General features: G+C 47.7%; 1 protein-coding gene across 2 annotated transcripts in view; it reads left to right on the plus strand.

Annotated features, from left to right (window-relative positions):
* Positions 1-16,810, plus strand: part of MYO18B (myosin XVIIIB) — a 285,467-nt gene that overhangs the window by 90,968 nt on the left and 177,689 nt on the right. For both annotated transcript variants that reach the window (XM_064367868.1, XM_064367869.1), the window contains exons 18-21: positions 2,346-2,505; positions 4,700-4,883; positions 5,696-5,918; positions 10,433-10,542. In XM_064367868.1, the coding sequence (XP_064223938.1) occupies positions 2,346-2,505; positions 4,700-4,883; positions 5,696-5,918; positions 10,433-10,542 (677 nt within the window). The remainder of the gene's footprint in view (positions 1-2,345; positions 2,506-4,699; positions 4,884-5,695; positions 5,919-10,432; positions 10,543-16,810) is intronic.

A 16,810-nucleotide genomic window follows, 5' to 3' on the forward strand; every position in this document is an offset into this window, starting at 1 on the left:
GAAATGCTTTCATGAACAAAACTGCGGAATAAAAACCAAATTCAGGAGAAAGGAGTGAATGAGGAGAATAAGCAGGCCTGGAATCTGATAATTTGCCTGGGAAATGTGGCACATCCATGTGCTGGCCACCACCCTGGACAGAGGCAGGCTTTGGGACCAGCAGACCTGTGGCCTCATCCTGCTGTGCCACTTTAGCCAAATTGCCTCTTGTCTCTGAACTTCAGTGTCATCCTCTAGAAACCAGCCCAGAGATGCTCACATCACCAACCAGATTGAAATCACTCGTGCTAGCTTGTCCAGCAGAGAGTGCTAGGAGCTGGGGCTTAGCAAACATCAACATCCTTTCTTCTTTCTTCCCTGTCCCCTACGCGGTCATTATCCTCATTAAGCGCCCAGCCCTGTACTGGCTGCTGAGACCTAACAATGAGTCAACCAGTCCCTGCCTTCCAGTTGCTTCCAGTTCAGTGGAGTGGGGCAGCCAGGTAAACAGATACCTGCACCATTGCAAGGGCAGTGTGAACATTTGTATCAAAGCCTGGTGTGTGCTTTGTCACCTTGCTCCCTGTGGGTGCTTTATTCTCCCATTGGAAGGGGACTTTCTTGAGGTAAGGGACTGCACAGCTCTGAAAGCCTCGCAGGACACTCTTGAAACAGGGAAACTTCACTTCGCTAGAAGTGTTCTGTGCTGGTAACTTCTGTTATCCTGGACAGGGGCAATCTGGGAAGTGAGCACAGAGGACCTCTAAGCAGCCACACGCAGGTAGCAGATGCCACACCCTTTACTCCTCCTACACAGGCTCATGAAAGCTGCAGACTCTCACACTGCTGTATTTTGCAGGGAGTTGCAAGAAATGCAGTCCTTTGTTTTCCTAGCTTCCTGGAGTTTAGAGGCAGCAAATTAGGATTTGAGGGGAAGACTCAGGACTCAGACTAGTGCATGCAAGTTTGTTGACAATAGCAGGATAGGAAAGCAAAGCAAGATCATTCCAAATAGATCCAAGAGTCACAAGAATCCAACCACTCTTAAGAGGAATCCATCTCAGGGCTGGGCGCAGTGGTTCACACCTGTAATCCCGGCACTTTGGGAGGCTGAGGTGGGTGGATCACTTGAGGTCAGGAGTTTGAGACCAGCCTGGCCGACATGGTGAAACCCTGTCTCTACTAAAAATACAAAATTAACTGGGCATGTTGGCTCATACCTGTAACCCCAGCTACTCAGGAGGCTGAGGCAGGAGAATCACTTGAACCTGGGAGGTGGAGGTTGCAGTGAGCTGAGATCACTCCATTGCACCCCAGCGTGGGTGACAAGAGCGAAACTCTGTCTCAAAATAATAGTAATAATAATAATAATAATAATAATCCATCTGGGGCCATTCGGTGTGGGGACAGCTATCTCAAACCTGTGATTGCAACCTGAGATCATCACACTAGAGTGTTATAATAAATGAACAGCTATCCATTAATGAATTAATCCATGCATTCATTCTGCCAAGCATGACGCTGGGCACTGGGGATGTGTACATAAACACTTTGTGATTCGGGAACATCAGCAAAGGTTTAAGTGCAGTCAAGGGCGGTGACAACCATGACTGCTGACTGAGTGACCATTTTATGTGCTGGATGCTATACTAAAACATTTTATGCACATTATCTCCTTGAAGCCATAAGCCACGCTGGGAGGTATGCATGATTTAATCCACATTTTACAGAGAGGGAAATTGATGCTCAGAGACGTACAGGGCTCGGCACGTTTCATGAAGTAATAAATGGTAAAGAACCTAGGATTTCTCTAGCTCCCAAGATCAGGCCCTTTTGTTTCTCCCACCCTGTCTCTTGGAACCAATGTGCCCGTATCTACCAAAAGTATTCTCTGTATTTATTTGGTTGATGGTATTCAAAATGATTTAGGCGGCGTGCAACTAAATATTTTAAAACTATATATTTAATCATCATGTCCATGCATATCAGAAAATCAACATATATTTCACATCAAATCTGCGATATGATGTGTCTTTTAAAATGAATGTACTATACTTGTGAAAATGTGAGTCGATTTAAAGAAAACATTAAGTAAATCACAGCCCAAGTGATATGTGGTTATATATATAGAAAAACTCGAGGAGATTGTGTGTATGGATGATGTTTGGGAAAAACAGGTATCCTAGGTTTAAGAAAGCAAGAATGATGTGCACAGATTCACTACAGCAGGAGAAATGGGTGCCTTTGACCGTGAGCTTGAGCTAACTGGAAGCATATTAAGATAGATACTGTGTTCAGGGGATGCCAGCTGATTGCAGAGTGTCCCCACTAGGCCCCAGCACTCATGCCACCATGTCTGTTTCCAGGGTCCTCTGCCCTGCGGGCCTGTGAGCAGCCCCTCCAGTGTGAGATTTTCCACCAGCTGGGACGGGACCCTGTGCGCTACGACCTCACGGGCTGGCTCCACAGAGCCAAGCCCAACCTCTCAGCCCTGGATGCACCCCAGATCCTGCAGCAGTCAAAAAGGTGAGTTGGGCCAGGGCTGGGGATGGGGATGAGGCATGGGAGGTGCTGTGTTTTTACTTCCCACCTAAACTACGCACTCGGCAACATGGTGTGGGAGGGCCAGCCCAGGAATCCCGTCCTTCCTTAATGGAACAAAGCACCATCACTTGAATTGGAGCAGCGAAACGTCTCCCTGGGGCTAGAGCGAATCCAGCCGAGGAGAAAAGCTGGCCTTCTGGGGAGGTGGAACAAAAGCTAAAAAGCTGTGTCTTCTTATTTTGGCACTTTGCCTGTCATTAAGTATCTGAGAGATGATGTGACTGGAACAACTTTTATGGACATTCAAGAACTAGGGGGCCGTAAAACCGAAATGATACGTTTTGTAGCAGTAAAAACAGCTCACCACGTTCCCTGGCTGCTCAGCCCAGAGTGCTGGCATGAGGCTGGCAGCATTCTCTGCTCTCAGTTCAGAGGGTTATTGGAAAATTCTGTGTGTGTGTGTGTGTGTGTGTGTGTGTGTGTGTGTGTGCGCGCGCGCGCGCGCGCATGCCCGTGCATGTGCGCTTCCAAGTTCAACGCTGGAATTCTGCAAAGGGAGAGCTTAGAGATAAGAAGAGAAACTGAGACTGCCAGAGAGGTGCTGGTGTCTTGGGTAGGCACCAGGGTGAGAAAGAACCACTTGCTTACTACCCGCTGTGTGCCTTGCATCAGCATAAATGCTTTATGGGCATCTTCTTTTTTTTTTGAGACAGAGTTTCACTCTTGTTACCCAGGCTGGAGTGCAATGGCGCTATCTTGGCTCACTGCAACCTCAGCCTCCTGGGTTCAGGCAATTCTCCTGCCTCAGCCTCCTGAGTAGCTGGGATTAGAGGCACGCACCACCATGCCCAGCTAATTTTTTGTATTTTTAGTAGAGACGGGGTTTCACCATGTTGACCAGGATGGTCTCGATCTCTTGACCTCGTGATCCACCCGCCTCGGCCTCCCAAAGTGCTTATGGGCATCTTCTTATCTTTATCACAGCACAGGATCCTTAGGCCCATTTTACACATGAGAAAAATTGAGCCCCCAAAGGTGAAGCAGCGTGCTTTTGCTCACACAGCAAAACAGTAGCACCGCCGGGATCCAACTTGAGTCTAAGTGATGCTTGGAGAATTCCAAGGATTTGATGTCAGAGCTGATTAGAAACCTGTATCCAGGAATGGGGCTCATGAATATCCAGCTCCTGGAGAGAGATTCAGGCCAGGGATGGGGCAACAGGAGTTGCACGCAACAGAGGACTGGATGGTGACCCAGGCGACCCGGGTTGAGTCCTAGCCCTGCCCTCTGTCGCCTGAGTGACCATGGGCAGTTGCCCTCCCTCCTCTGGGTTCTTTCTGCTTCCTGCACCATAAATAAGAGTTAGATGAGGCTACAAGGCTCAGCGGCCATAGTCCAGTTTTGGAGTCAGGACAATGTTCAGATTCTGTTTTTCCCTCTTTTAAGCTACATGAACTGGGCTTCAGTTTCATAATCTGAGAAATGGGAGTGAGGTTGCAAAGCTCCCATGTCTGATCTAAGAAGGCTATGGTGATGTAACGTAGCAGATGACCTATTAGAGAGCCTGGTTCATGGCTGGCTCATGGAAGAGGGCAGGCCAGCTCTGCTTTAGCGGAACAGACACTTAAAAAGCTAGCACCCTGGCCACTGACCACGACCCTGTCCACGACGGGGATGCTGAGGGAAGGCACTGTCTGCTCAGGTGTCAGGCTGGGTATTTACTTGACATTGTCTTGCAGCTCCAGAAACGGTGTGCCCAGCCTGAGTCGTTCCTTCTTGCATGAAACACATGGCCTGTGCCTACCATGTGCTAACCTGGTCTAGGAAAATCAGAGATGGTTTCGCCCTCTAAGAAAGTACAGGCTTCATAGCATTGCTCTAGGTATGTAACTGACAAGAATATCCATAGGACAGATGTTATCAGGCTAGGGAAGGAGGGAGCATTTGCAGGTAGGAGATGGGCATCAGGAAGGAGCTGGCATTTGCCATGAAGCAAAGCCTCACCTGGCAGGAGGGGCTGTGAATGAAAGGGAGCAGCTGGGACGTGTGACTTGCAGAGGAGGCTTTACGAAGCAGAGGAGCAGGAAGCAAGAGGGCTTGTTCCCTTTGCCACCACCCAGGACAAGGCTTCCCTAAGAACCTCCTAAATCTCTCTCTTTTCTCTCCTCCCCACCAGGGAGGAGCTGTGGAGTCTATTTCAAGCCCGGGCCAAGCTGCCTCCTGTGTGCCGGGCTGTGGCAGGCCTGGAGGGCACCTCCCAACAGGCCCTGCAGAGGAGCCGCATGGTGAGGAGGACGTTTGCCAGCAGCCTTGCCGCGGTGAGGAGGAAAGCCCCGTGCTCCCAGATCAAGCTGCAGATGGTGAGTGGGCACCCTGTCTCATGGTGTCATGGCCTTCACTGCCTCACACTCTCATCTCCTCTGGGCTGGGTCATGTGCCTGCATCATCTCTGACCTCCCCAGCAAGGCCAGAGGGGCAAGCGTCACCCCATGCCCCACAGAGGAGGAAATGGGGGCTCCCAGCAGCAATGAAACTTGGCCCTGGTCACACCCCCAGGAAGTGACTGATCCAACTCTTGAGGCCTGAGCCTGTGCTGCTTGGCATTGAGTTGAGAGGCCCGGGGGGTTCCCACGAGCTACGAATGCCCTCCTGACTACAGTGTCACACAGGAGAGCCAGGCTAGCCCTGTCTGCCTTGCTCACCACTAGTTTCCCCTGGGGCAAGGCGGCAGGACCCAGCTGGATGTAAATGTGGTACCTAGACCTTGGATGTGAATCCGTGCCCAAATGAAAACACGAGATTGATCAGTGGCCAGGCTGAGCACAAATGAGAACCGGCTGAGACAAGGAAGGACACCTTGAAAGAAACCTCCTAGTGGATTATGTTGGAAATGCCCTGAGCCTGAGTTCTAGGCCTAGCTCTTCTGCTACTGGTCTGTGTGACTAGGGGCCACTCACTTGCTCTCTTCATGCCTCAGTTTCTCCATCTGTTTCAACAGGGACCATTATTTCTCCCACCTACAAATCAGGCTGTAGGTGGGAGCTCCTTGGCATAGAACATGGGGGCCCCAAAGATGCCCAGGTCGGGCTTAATGAATATTTGGGGAGGGTCCAGTCCCCTTTCTGTGTCTTTCTGAGACAACTGACCCTGACCTCCCTCTATCCGGTCCTAGGATGCACTGATCAGCATGATCAAAAGGTCCCAGCTGCACTTTATCCACTGCCTGGTACTGAACCCTGTGGTGGAAAGCAGGAATGGGCAGGAAGCTCCAATGCCACCACAGCCTGGTAGAGACAAGCCTGGGGCAGGTGGACCCCTGGCCCTGGATATTCCAGCACTGAGGGTCCAGCTTGCTGGGTTCCACATCCTGGAGGCTCTGCGTCTGCACAGGACAGGTAAGAGACAGCCAGAACAGAGCACCTTGTCTCTGACTCCTGGGACATGTCCAACCACCAGTGGTAACTACCTGTTACTACCTGTAACAGGAAGCCAAGGGACGGGCCCTGCCATGTGCTAGGAGCTTCACACCCAGCATCCAGGTTACTCTTCCCAGCAGTCTTCTGAGATGAGGCCACTGATGCTCAGAGAGGTGGAAGCACGTGCTCAAGGTCAGACTGCCTGAACATGACAGAGCCTGGATTGGGGCCCAGGTCTCTTTGAGACTGAAGCCCATATTTTCTTTTTCTTTATTTCTTCTAAAAAAAACCCACACACACAAACAGGATACATGTGCAGCACCTGCAGGTTTGTTACATAGGTATACGTGTACTCTAGTGGTTAGCTGCACCCACTGAAGAAGCCCATATTATTTCTAGAATTGCTTATAACTTCTAGAAGACTAGGGCTGTGCCTTCCTTATAGCTGTGAACTTCTAAGGAGCGTTGTCTCACAATAGAGGATGGAATTTCCGTGATGAGTGATATTTTGGTGTTCACAATGCTCAGTTTGGTTTGGGGGATTGCTGTGATCCCAGGAGGTGATGATATGATTTGATGAGGGCTCATGTCACCCAGGGATGCAGGAGGCCCTGAGACCTAGGGAAGGGAGCTTCCTACTTTCACTGGGAGTTTGGGGAAACCTCACAGCGATGTAACATGATAGTCAGGCCTCGAAGCATAAGAAACTGCTCACCTCTGGCAAGGGGAGGGAACACAGGCAGAAGGATCAGCAAGTATGAAGGAGGGAGGCATGAAAGGGCCAGGTTTTCCGAGAAGTGGATTCAGAATGAGCGAGGAGTTGTGGGAGAAGAGGCTGACACACCCAGCAGGACAGGCTGTGAATGCCTCTGCTGGGTTATCGCCAGGTCCATCTGGAGAGATGATGGGCTGGCAGGGGGATGGAGGGGTTCTAATCAAGGGATTGAAGTTTTAGGTCTGTATTTTAGTAAGCAAATGTGTACCTGATGTCCCCACATTAGTGAATCTTACGAGTGGAGCTGGATCTCAATCCTTGCTATTCTTTCTTTTTTTTTTTTTTTGAGACAGAGTTTCGCTCTTGTTACCCAGGCTGGAGTGCAATGGCGTGATCTCGGCTCACCGCAATCTCCGCCTCCTGGGTTCAGGCAATTCTCCTGCTTCAGCCTCCCGAGTAGCTGGGATTACAGGCACGCGCCACCGTGCCCAGCTAATTTTTTGTATTTTTAGTAGAGACAGGGTTTCACTATTTTGGCCAGGCTGGTCTCGAACTCCTGACCTCGTGATCCACCTGCCTTGGCCTCCCAAAGTGCTGGGATTACAGGTGTGAGCCACCATACCCAGCTCAATCCTTGCTATTCTTTTCTGCCTCTCAGTCCCCAGAGGCCACTACACTGACTCCCCCTCGGACAGCTAGAAATGGCTCAGACACAGCCATGCTCTCTGCAGAGGACAGGGTGGCTGGGGCAGGCAGAAGTCTCAGGTGGGCACCTCATTTGGTTAATGTCTCCATGGTCACTAATGCCCTAGTGTATGGTCGATTCTGCCGCCTCCCCCCTACTGGGTTAATAATGGACCCCTAGGCACAGAGTATTTGACTGGGAGCAACTGGAAGCAAAGATGAGACCCTCACTTTGCTGAGCATGTCATTGATTTCCTTCCCACCCGCACAGCTGCAGAGGAGGGAGACAGATAATGTCACAACAGAAGAGGGGAATGGGCACAGCTGGTGGCTGGTCCCCCACACTTAATTCTGTTTGGCTACTTGGCAGGAAGTGCTGGACCTTTGCAGGTGCCCTGGACCTGGGTCAGACTGTTAGAACCCCCGTGTGCGTGCAGAGTCAGGGCAGCCCCTTCCTGTGCCCACGTGACCTCACGACACTATTGCCCTCTCTGTTCTCAGCACAGCCCAACTCAGCCAGGATGAGCTTTCCAACTAAGCAAAGGGTTGATATCTCATGGTAGAAATTTCCAATTTCTGTCTCCTAGACCTGGTTCATTTCCTGTTTCTATTGCAAGTCACATCTGTCTCTTTCACACTCACATGAGATATATTTGTATGCATACACAGATACATCAAATATTTATGATTGGGAATCTGTGCATATATAATATATATGCATATATACACGTGCATGTGTGATACATTCCCATGCATGATATTTATTGAGTACCTACTACGCGTTTGACACTGTGTCGTCACATATACTAAATGAGATCATTCTCACTGTGCTAAAGGTATGTGATAAGCATTCACTAAGCATTACCTGTTGTGCAGTCTGGTGGGCACAGCTCAGATTCTGGAGGGAGATGGCTTGGCCTTGATTCTGGCCATCACCTCTCATGAGCCGTGTGACCCCAGGAAATTCCCTAGAGCATATCTCCCTTTTCTCTCCTATGATAGCTCATATCTCAGAAGGCTGCTGTGGGTATGTTAATAAGAGGATAAAGCTTAGAAGAGTGGCAAGTTGTGGAAAAGCACATAATACCCATCAGTCACTTTTTACTATAATTGTCATCGCATTTAATCCTCATAGTGACCATGCGAAGATAGATTTTGTTATTCTCATCTGACAAGTGAAGAAATAGAATCTCAAAGAGTTGGATCATTTGTCCCAGTCGTGGAGCTCATACGGACAGAGATGGGATGTGAACCCAGATAGGTCTCCCCTAAAGCAGGCTCGTGACCTCCCAGGTCCCCTGTCTCTGTGCTGTCTGCATCCTTCAAAGCTGGTTTGAGACTCTCCTCTTCCCCAAGAAGTCTTCCAGGATTAGCCATACACTGGATTTCTGTTCTTCCTAGTTGATGCGTTTGGCTTATTGTGAAGTCTCATTAAGTAAACTTTTGGAGTGAGATTTTCCCAGTCCTTTCCTGATCCAGTCACTTGAGGGGTCTTTTCGTAGCAGCCGAGGGTCTACCATGCCCCTTGTACCCAGGAAAGAGTCTAAACCTCGAGACCTGGAATTTGAGTTCGGTTTCCTTTGGGACCTGGTCTATGCTCTTCTTTGGCTGGGTTTGAATCCCAGCTGGTACAGTTACCATTTTGCTTTGTGCAACTAGGTGAATTCATCTCTCTGGGTCTCAATTTCCCCTTTTGTAAAATGAGGATAATAATATAGGCCCGTGGGTGTCTATAATACAAGGAAGTTGTTATCCTAGTGATTGGCACACATAAACTCTCAGTAAATGCCGACTGTTACTATGAACTATAAAATAACTTTTTTCTTCTTTTTTGAGACTGAGTCTCACTCTGTCACCCAGGCTGGAGTGCAGTGACATGATCTCAGTTCACTGCAACCTCTGCTTCCCGGGTTCAAGCAATTCTTCTCTCTCCACCTCCTGAGTAGCTGGAATTATAGGCATGCACCACCATGCCCAGCTGATTTTTGTATTTTTAGTAGAGACGGGATTTCATGATGTTGACCAGGCTGGTCTTGAACTCCTGACCTCAGGTGATCCACTTGCCTTGGCCTCCCAAAGTGCTGGAATTACAGGAGTGAACCACTGCACCCAGCCAGTTTTTTTTTCCTTTTTGGGACAGGGTCTCACTCTACCACCCCAGCTGGAGTGCAGAGGCATGATCATGGCTTACTGCAAACTTTGCCTCCTGGGCCCAAGTGATCCTCCCACCTCCAGAGTATCTGCGACTATAGGCATGCACCACCATGGCAAATTTTTGTATCTTTTGTACACACGGGGTTTTGCCATGTTGCCCAGGCTGGTCTAGAACTCCTGGACTGAAGGGATCCACCCACCTGGGTCTCCCAAAGCACTGAGATTACAGGCGTGAGCCACTCACCGTGTTCGGCCTTGGAAGATATCTTATCCTTCCCTGTTCTTGGTCTTGTCTGTACAGCTCCCTCTGGCTAGACTTCTTTTCCATACCAAGTTCTTTTGCAAACCCTATGGCTTCCAAAAACTGAATCTAATGTCATTTTCTCCCAGTAGCTTTTCAGGTGCCCCTTCTCTTCCCAGTTCCCCACATAGAAGGATGCAGCTATGTCCACCCTGCATGGTGGACTTACAAAAGCCCTCAGATGCTGCCCAATGCAGCATGCCTCACATACAGTCTATGGGGTGGTAATATGTGTTAGATGAAACACTTTCCTTTGTCGAACAGATTTGGGAACCTCTGGACTAACGTTGGGAAACTCAAGGCTAATCAGGCATCTCCCCTTCACGAGTTCTCGGAGCCTTTGACTTGGATGCTGACATGCCTTGTGACCTTCCAAGAGGCAGATGAGTGTGCAGCTTTGTCACACTTTCAGTGGAGTTTGTGGGTTTGTGTTCTCAGGAAAACATCTGGGGAGTGCCAATCAAATCTAATCTTCTTAACAAATGGAGAAACTGAGGCCCTAAGACATGAGTCCATGCATCAAGTTATTAGCCAGGCTGGGAGCAGGACCCTGAGCTCCTATCTGGGGGTTTAGGGAACTGGACTGGATCTTCTCATCTGGACTCTGTGCTCTTCTCCTGCCTGCTCCTACCTCCCTAGGCTATGCTGACCACATGGGGCTCACTCACTTCCGCCGGCAATTCCAGGTGCTGGACCCTCCACTCCTGAAGAAGCTCATGTCGACCTCCGAGGGAATAGATGAAAGGAAGGTAGGTGAAGCTCATGCCGGAGGAGTGAAGGCCCCAGACACTTTGACTGAGGTCTAATGGGCTCGTGTTCTATAAGGGATTGCCACAGGGGGCATTTGGAGCAACTGGAATCTGAAAGCAGGACCGTGGGGGCAGTGCTGAGGGCAGCATGAGGTTTGGCTCAAATCCTTGCCCTAGACCAAATCCCCACAACAATGTCATTTGGGACCTGACCCAGCCCAGAATAACCCTTCTGACCCCTATATAAGAAACTTTAGGAAAAAAATTGAGACTAGAGCCATGAAGCCTGGGCACGATGGCTTAAGCCTGTAATTCCAGCACTTTGGGAGGCCAAGGTAGGCAGATCGTGAGGTCAGGAGATCAAGACCATCCTGACCAACATGATGAAACCCCATCTCTACTAAAATACAAAAATTAGCTGGACATGGTGGCGTGGGCCTGTAATCCCAGCTACTCAGGAGGCTGAGGTGGGAGAATCACTTGAACCTAGGAGGCAGAGGTTGCCGTGAGCCAAGATTGCACCACTGCACTCCAGCCTGGGTGACACAGCGAGACTCCATCTCAAAAAAAACAAAAAAAAAACAAAAAAAAACAAAGAGTAGAGCCATTAGAAGAAAGCATCCTAGCTAAAAGAGACCCTAGCAAGGTGAAAAACCATCATTTGCAAAGGGTGTTCCACTCAGCACCAGCACCCTGAGGTGGTCTATGACAAAAGGGCTTCAGGGTCCAAAATGTTTAGGAAATACTAGCATCAGAGCCCCATGTTTGAGAATTCTAATGCACATCACTCCTTAAGGCCTTTGCACTAGCTGTTTTCTCTGCCTGGAGCACTCGTTCTCAGAATCTTTGGATGGGTGGTGTCATCTCGCTCTTCAGATCTCAGCTCAGGTATCATTCTTCGTCACATCCTCTTGTTTTAATGTTTATGTAGCACTTATCTGAAATTATGTGACTCTCCTCTATGTTTTTTGGCTTCCAGCAAGAGCTCAACAGTTTTTTTAGGTTGAGTGAATGAATGAATGAATACTCAGACGTAACTTTGTATTTTTGTCCCCATGTGTCTTCTTTCTCCAACTACACCGTAAACTCTTGGAATCTCATCTCTACTTCCAGTGCCAAACTTTCAATAAATGTTTCTCTTGAGAATGGCCACAGGCTTATCAATGATTAGAGAGCTTGTTAGAATTTGCAAAGCCCTATTTCATCTTCATAACAGCCCTGCAAAAGAAGAACTATTACAACCCACTTACAAAAGAGAACACCACATTTCTTAGAGATGAAATGGCACTCCTGAGGCCACACAGCTAGGCATTTGTGAGTTTGCTCCTTGGAATCAAGTTTCTCAATTCTGGGGGAGGGTAGTTTAAAGAGCATAGTTCATAAAGGGAGGTAGTTCAAACCGACCTGACTTTGATTCCCAGCTGGGGCTATGGGAATGTAAACTAGTTATGTCATCTTTCTGCCTCAGTTTCCTCATCTATAAAGTGGAAAGGACCACAATGCAGAAAATATATAGGGGATCCACATAATTTCAGGATAAGTGCTACAAAAACTAAAACAAGCAGATGTGATGGAGGGTGATCTCTGAGCTGGGGTCTGAATAGCAAGATGAAAGAGTACTCCATGACACTCCGTGGGGGGTTCTGAGGATGACATGGAATAGTATAGTTCATGTACCTTACACAGGGCCTGGCACATAGTAAGGGCTCAATATACATTAACTACCATCATCAGTATCATCAGCAGCACTATCAATATCATCATCCTCGTTCAGATCCAGGGTGATGCCAAACAAGCCACACGGACCATGTGTTCACAATCATGTTGCAACTGCATGTGCCTGCGTGTGCCTGAGATTATCAGCACGGCAGTCCTCAATCGATGAGTCAGGAGACTGGAAGTCAACAGAGTCACAATTCTTAGGTGTCTTCCTACTTCTTTGCAGTGGGCACCAGGGCACAGGCCACTTTCAGTAGACAAGGCAATGCCTTCAGTGCCCTCCTAACTCACTGTAGAGGGGACATCACCCCTAGATGTCTGTGGCACAGGGCTGTCCCTTCTCTGGGTAGTGGCCCATTTTGGAAGCCATGAGATTCTGCCTGGCTTGGTGCCATCAGCCACTCTGTACCAGCCTTCGTTGGGGGGTTCTTTATTCTTGGTCCCCCAAAACTTAACTTTATTCAGAGGGGCTGAATGGAGCCACCGAGAGGGTCTTGGGTGCCTCTGTGGTTGAAAACGGCGCAGGAGTCAGGTGTGGGGGAGTTTTTTTTGCGGAGGCAATGCGTGTAGCATATGGGAAGTGTTTCTATTCTGAATGAGTCAGCAGTTCTCTGTTGTAGCCAAACCAAAACCACCTCCATACACACTAGAGGCCTCAGAAAGTGGAAAATTACGAGGAGAATGGACTTGGTTGGGAATGTTTGCTTCTTCTTATTCTTTTTTTATTTGCTCACAAATTTCATTTGCTGCAGCATAGAATTTTGGTAGCAACGAAAGGAAACACCATCCTGCCTCTTATGAAAAAGCTGATAAATATTCATTTGCCAGGCAACATGATATGCCATGAATTATACATGAACACGTGCTCGGGTGGGCAAACTATCGGTTTCTTTGTGCAAAGCAGTTAAGACCTCAGGATTTAATAAGACGAGGTTGACAGCTAGAAAAGGTCAATATTGTCATTAGACACTAGACGGCAGCAGAGGGAATTCATTGTCAGGGTGTAAGATGGGTCTTGGTGAAGTCCCCTGTAGGTCTAACATGTGGAGTCTGGAATGTTGGTATTTCTTGCCAAGATGGTTTCCCAGTGAACCACTCTCATTTTGTGGGTACCTGATGGATATATTGTGTTCCTGAAACAAAAATAGCACATGCCTTTTATCCCCAATGCGTAAACTCATTACAGAATATCAGGCATAATATGAAAAGTTACAGAACCATGAGCTAAGACAGTATTCAAAATATAAAGCCTTCCCACTCTGGGAATCATCCCCATTTCACAGCATAGGCAGCTGAGGCCATGACAACCCAGCCAGATAGTAGTGGAGCTGGGATTTGAACTCAGGCTCTCAGATTCCTGACACAGGGCTTTCTTTTAAAGTTATGGTAAAACACGCATAGCATAAACTTTACCACCAATACCATTTTTTTAAATTTTACTTTAGGTGCATACTGTATCTGACATTTCTTCCCATGTTATCCCTCTTCACCCTCCCAACCCCCCACTGTCTCTCCCCTACCCACCCCAACTGCCCCCAGTGTGTGATGCTCCCCTCCCTGTGTCCATGTGTTCTCATTGTTCAACACCCACTTATGAGTGAGAACATGCAGTGTTTGGCTTTCTGTTCTTGTGTCAGTTTGCTGAGAACGATGGTTTCCAGATCCATCCAAATCCCTACAAAGGACACGAACTCATCGTTTTTTATGGCTGCGTAGTATTCCATAACCATTTTTAAGTGTATAGATCAGTGGTATTAAGTACATTTGTATTTTTGAGCAACAATAGGCACCATTCATCTCCATAACTTTTTTCATCTTGCAAAACTGAAACTTGGTACCCATTAAAAAGTAATTCCCTAGTGCCTCCTCCCCTCAGGCTCTGGCCCTCATCATTCTACTTTCTGTCTCTATAATTCTGACTGTTCTAAGTCCATCATGGAAGTGAACTAATGCTGCATATGTCCTTTTGTGACTGGTTTATGTCACTTTGCATAATGTCCTCAACGTTCACCCATGTGTGGCACGTGTCAGAATTTCCTTCCTGAGGCTGAGCAATGTGTGCGTATACCTTATTTTACCTGTCCATTCAGCTGTCAATGGATGTTTGGGTTGATTCCATGTTTCTTTTTTTAATTTTTATTTTAAGTTCAGGGGTACAAATGCAGGTTTGTTGTAACAAACTTGTGTCATGGAGGTTTGTCGTACAGATTATTTCATTACCCAGGTGTTAAGCCTAGTACCCATTATTTTTCTTGATTCCCTCCCTCCTCCCATCCTTCACCCCCCAACAGACCCCAGTGTGTGTTGTTCCCCTGTATGTGTCCATTTGTCCTTATCATTTAGCTCCCACTTATAAGTGAAAACATGTGGCATTTGGTTTTCTGTTCCTGCGTTAGTTTGCTAAGGATAATGGCCTCCAGCTCCATCCATGTTCCTGCAGAGGACATCATCTCATTCTTTTTTGTGACTGCATGGTATTCTGTAGTATATATGTACCACATTTTCTTTGTCCAGTCTATCACTGATGGCCACTTAGAGTGATTCTGGCTTCGCTATTGTGAATTGTGTTGCAGTGAGCATACGTGTGCATGTGTGTTTATAATAGAATGATTTATATTCCTTCAGCTATATACTCAGTAATGGGATTGCTGAGTTGAAGATACAAATACCTCTTCAAGATCCTGCTTTCTTTTTTTTAAACTCTTGTTTCAGGTTCAGGGGAGGTACATATACAGGTTTATTATGTAGGTAAATTTCACGTTACAGGGATTTGGTGTGCAGATCAGTTCATCACCCAGGTAGTAAGCATGGTACACAACAGGTAGTTTTTCAGTCCTCACCCTCTTCCCACCCTTTACCCTCCAGTAGGCCCTGGTGAGACCTTGCTTTTGTTTTTTTGGGGTATATACCCAGAAGTGGAATAGCTGGATCATATGGTGATTCTGTTTTAAATTTTTGATGAGCTGCCATACATTTTTTATAGCAGCTGTACCATTTTGCATTCCCACCAATACTGCACGTGGGTGCCAGTTTCTCCACATTCCTGCCAACTTGTTATTTTTTGTTTTGTTTTTTGATAGTTGCCATGCTAATGGGTATGAGATGGTGTCTCAAGGTGGTTTTGATTTGCATTTCCCTCATGATTAGGGGTGTTGAGCATCTTTTCATGTTCACACAGGACTTGAACAGAAGCCCTCTGAGGGCAGGCAGAGTATTTGGTGCAGTTCTTTACAGGACATGCCATCCATGGATATTAACTTTAAATAACTATCGTTAATTTCACCCAACTTTAACCAAGTGTCTGCTTTTCCAGATCCTCACTAGGCACCAGCAATTTCCATACAGAGTTGGTTTTGGGACACCCCAGGAAATGCCACTAAAACATTTGATGTTTCCAAGGAAGGTGATAGCGGGGCACTCAGAGAAGACATCTCAGAGTAGGTGATGCTTGAGATGAGGTCTGTGAAACTATCTGGAGGAAATGAGTAAGAGAAAGGTTCCAGGACATTCTCATGTTGGGGACAGGATTGCAAAGATCTGCAGTCATGAAGGTGCATAGAGAGTTTAGTGGTGCTAGAGCATAAAAGATGCCAAGTACCAAGGAAAGGGGCCGAGGAGTTTGACAGAAGCAAATTCTGGGTTCTCGTTAGCCAAACTAGAGAGTCTGGGCTTTATCAGGTGTTCGGTGATGCTCTTCTGAAGGGTTTCATCAGGGGCGTGGCATAGCAGACCTGATCTTTATGACTTGGACTGGCTTCGGCAAAATTATGAAGGAAGTGAAGTTCACACTGCCCATTCCATGGTCCTCTCTAGGAAGCAGTGTCCTCATGCTGACCTCTGGTTATTCTGGAGACCCCTGTCTCCTCTAGACACCCAGGTACACACTCAAGCCTCTCAAATGACCCCGTCTTCTCCCTCTAATCATCTTCAGTTCCACTCCTCTCTCCCAGGCTACCCTGTCTGGTTAAGATGATGCCTTAACCTACACCAAAGCCTACACAGAGGGAACACAAGGTTGGAATGTCAGGCAGGTCAGTGAAGGCGCTCTTTCAGCTCACCTTGGCTACGTCCCAGATTCTGGTCCCTTCCATTTTTCTGCTGCTGAAGCAAGAGTTGCCAAGTCTCTCTGATCGACGTGAGGAAACCCCTGGGCCTGCCCTCCTCCCCTCCAAGTGTCTACAGTGTTGATTGATTTTAGCTGGCGAAATCTCTGTCCCTGAGGACTTGATCTGAAGAACATAATTAAAGGCTGTCAATCCATCTTCTTAAAGGCAGCCACTGTTGTCCTGTCTCCCACCCTGGTGGACACTCCCAGTTTCCTGTGAATTCATCTCAAGAGTCTTTATCTGCTGGGAAGAAACCCTTATAAGCCTATGACCAAGGAGGAAGCTGTATGCTCTCTAGGGGCTGAATAATTATTCGGGGGCTCCCACCAGCTTCACTCCTGAAATTTATTCATCACCCTTTCTTGCTCACCTTGCTGTCTCCCTCCAGTTTGGGGTCTATTGTTTTGTTTGTTTGTTTGAGATGGAGTCTTGCTCTGTCGTCC

The sequence above is a fragment of the Aotus nancymaae genome, unplaced genomic scaffold (genome assembly GCF_030222135.1).
Source record: "Aotus nancymaae isolate 86718 unplaced genomic scaffold, 86718_ANA_hifiasm-v0.15.2.pri h1tg000076l, whole genome shotgun sequence".
In the NCBI taxonomy this organism is placed as follows: Eukaryota; Metazoa; Chordata; class Mammalia; order Primates; family Aotidae; genus Aotus; species Aotus nancymaae.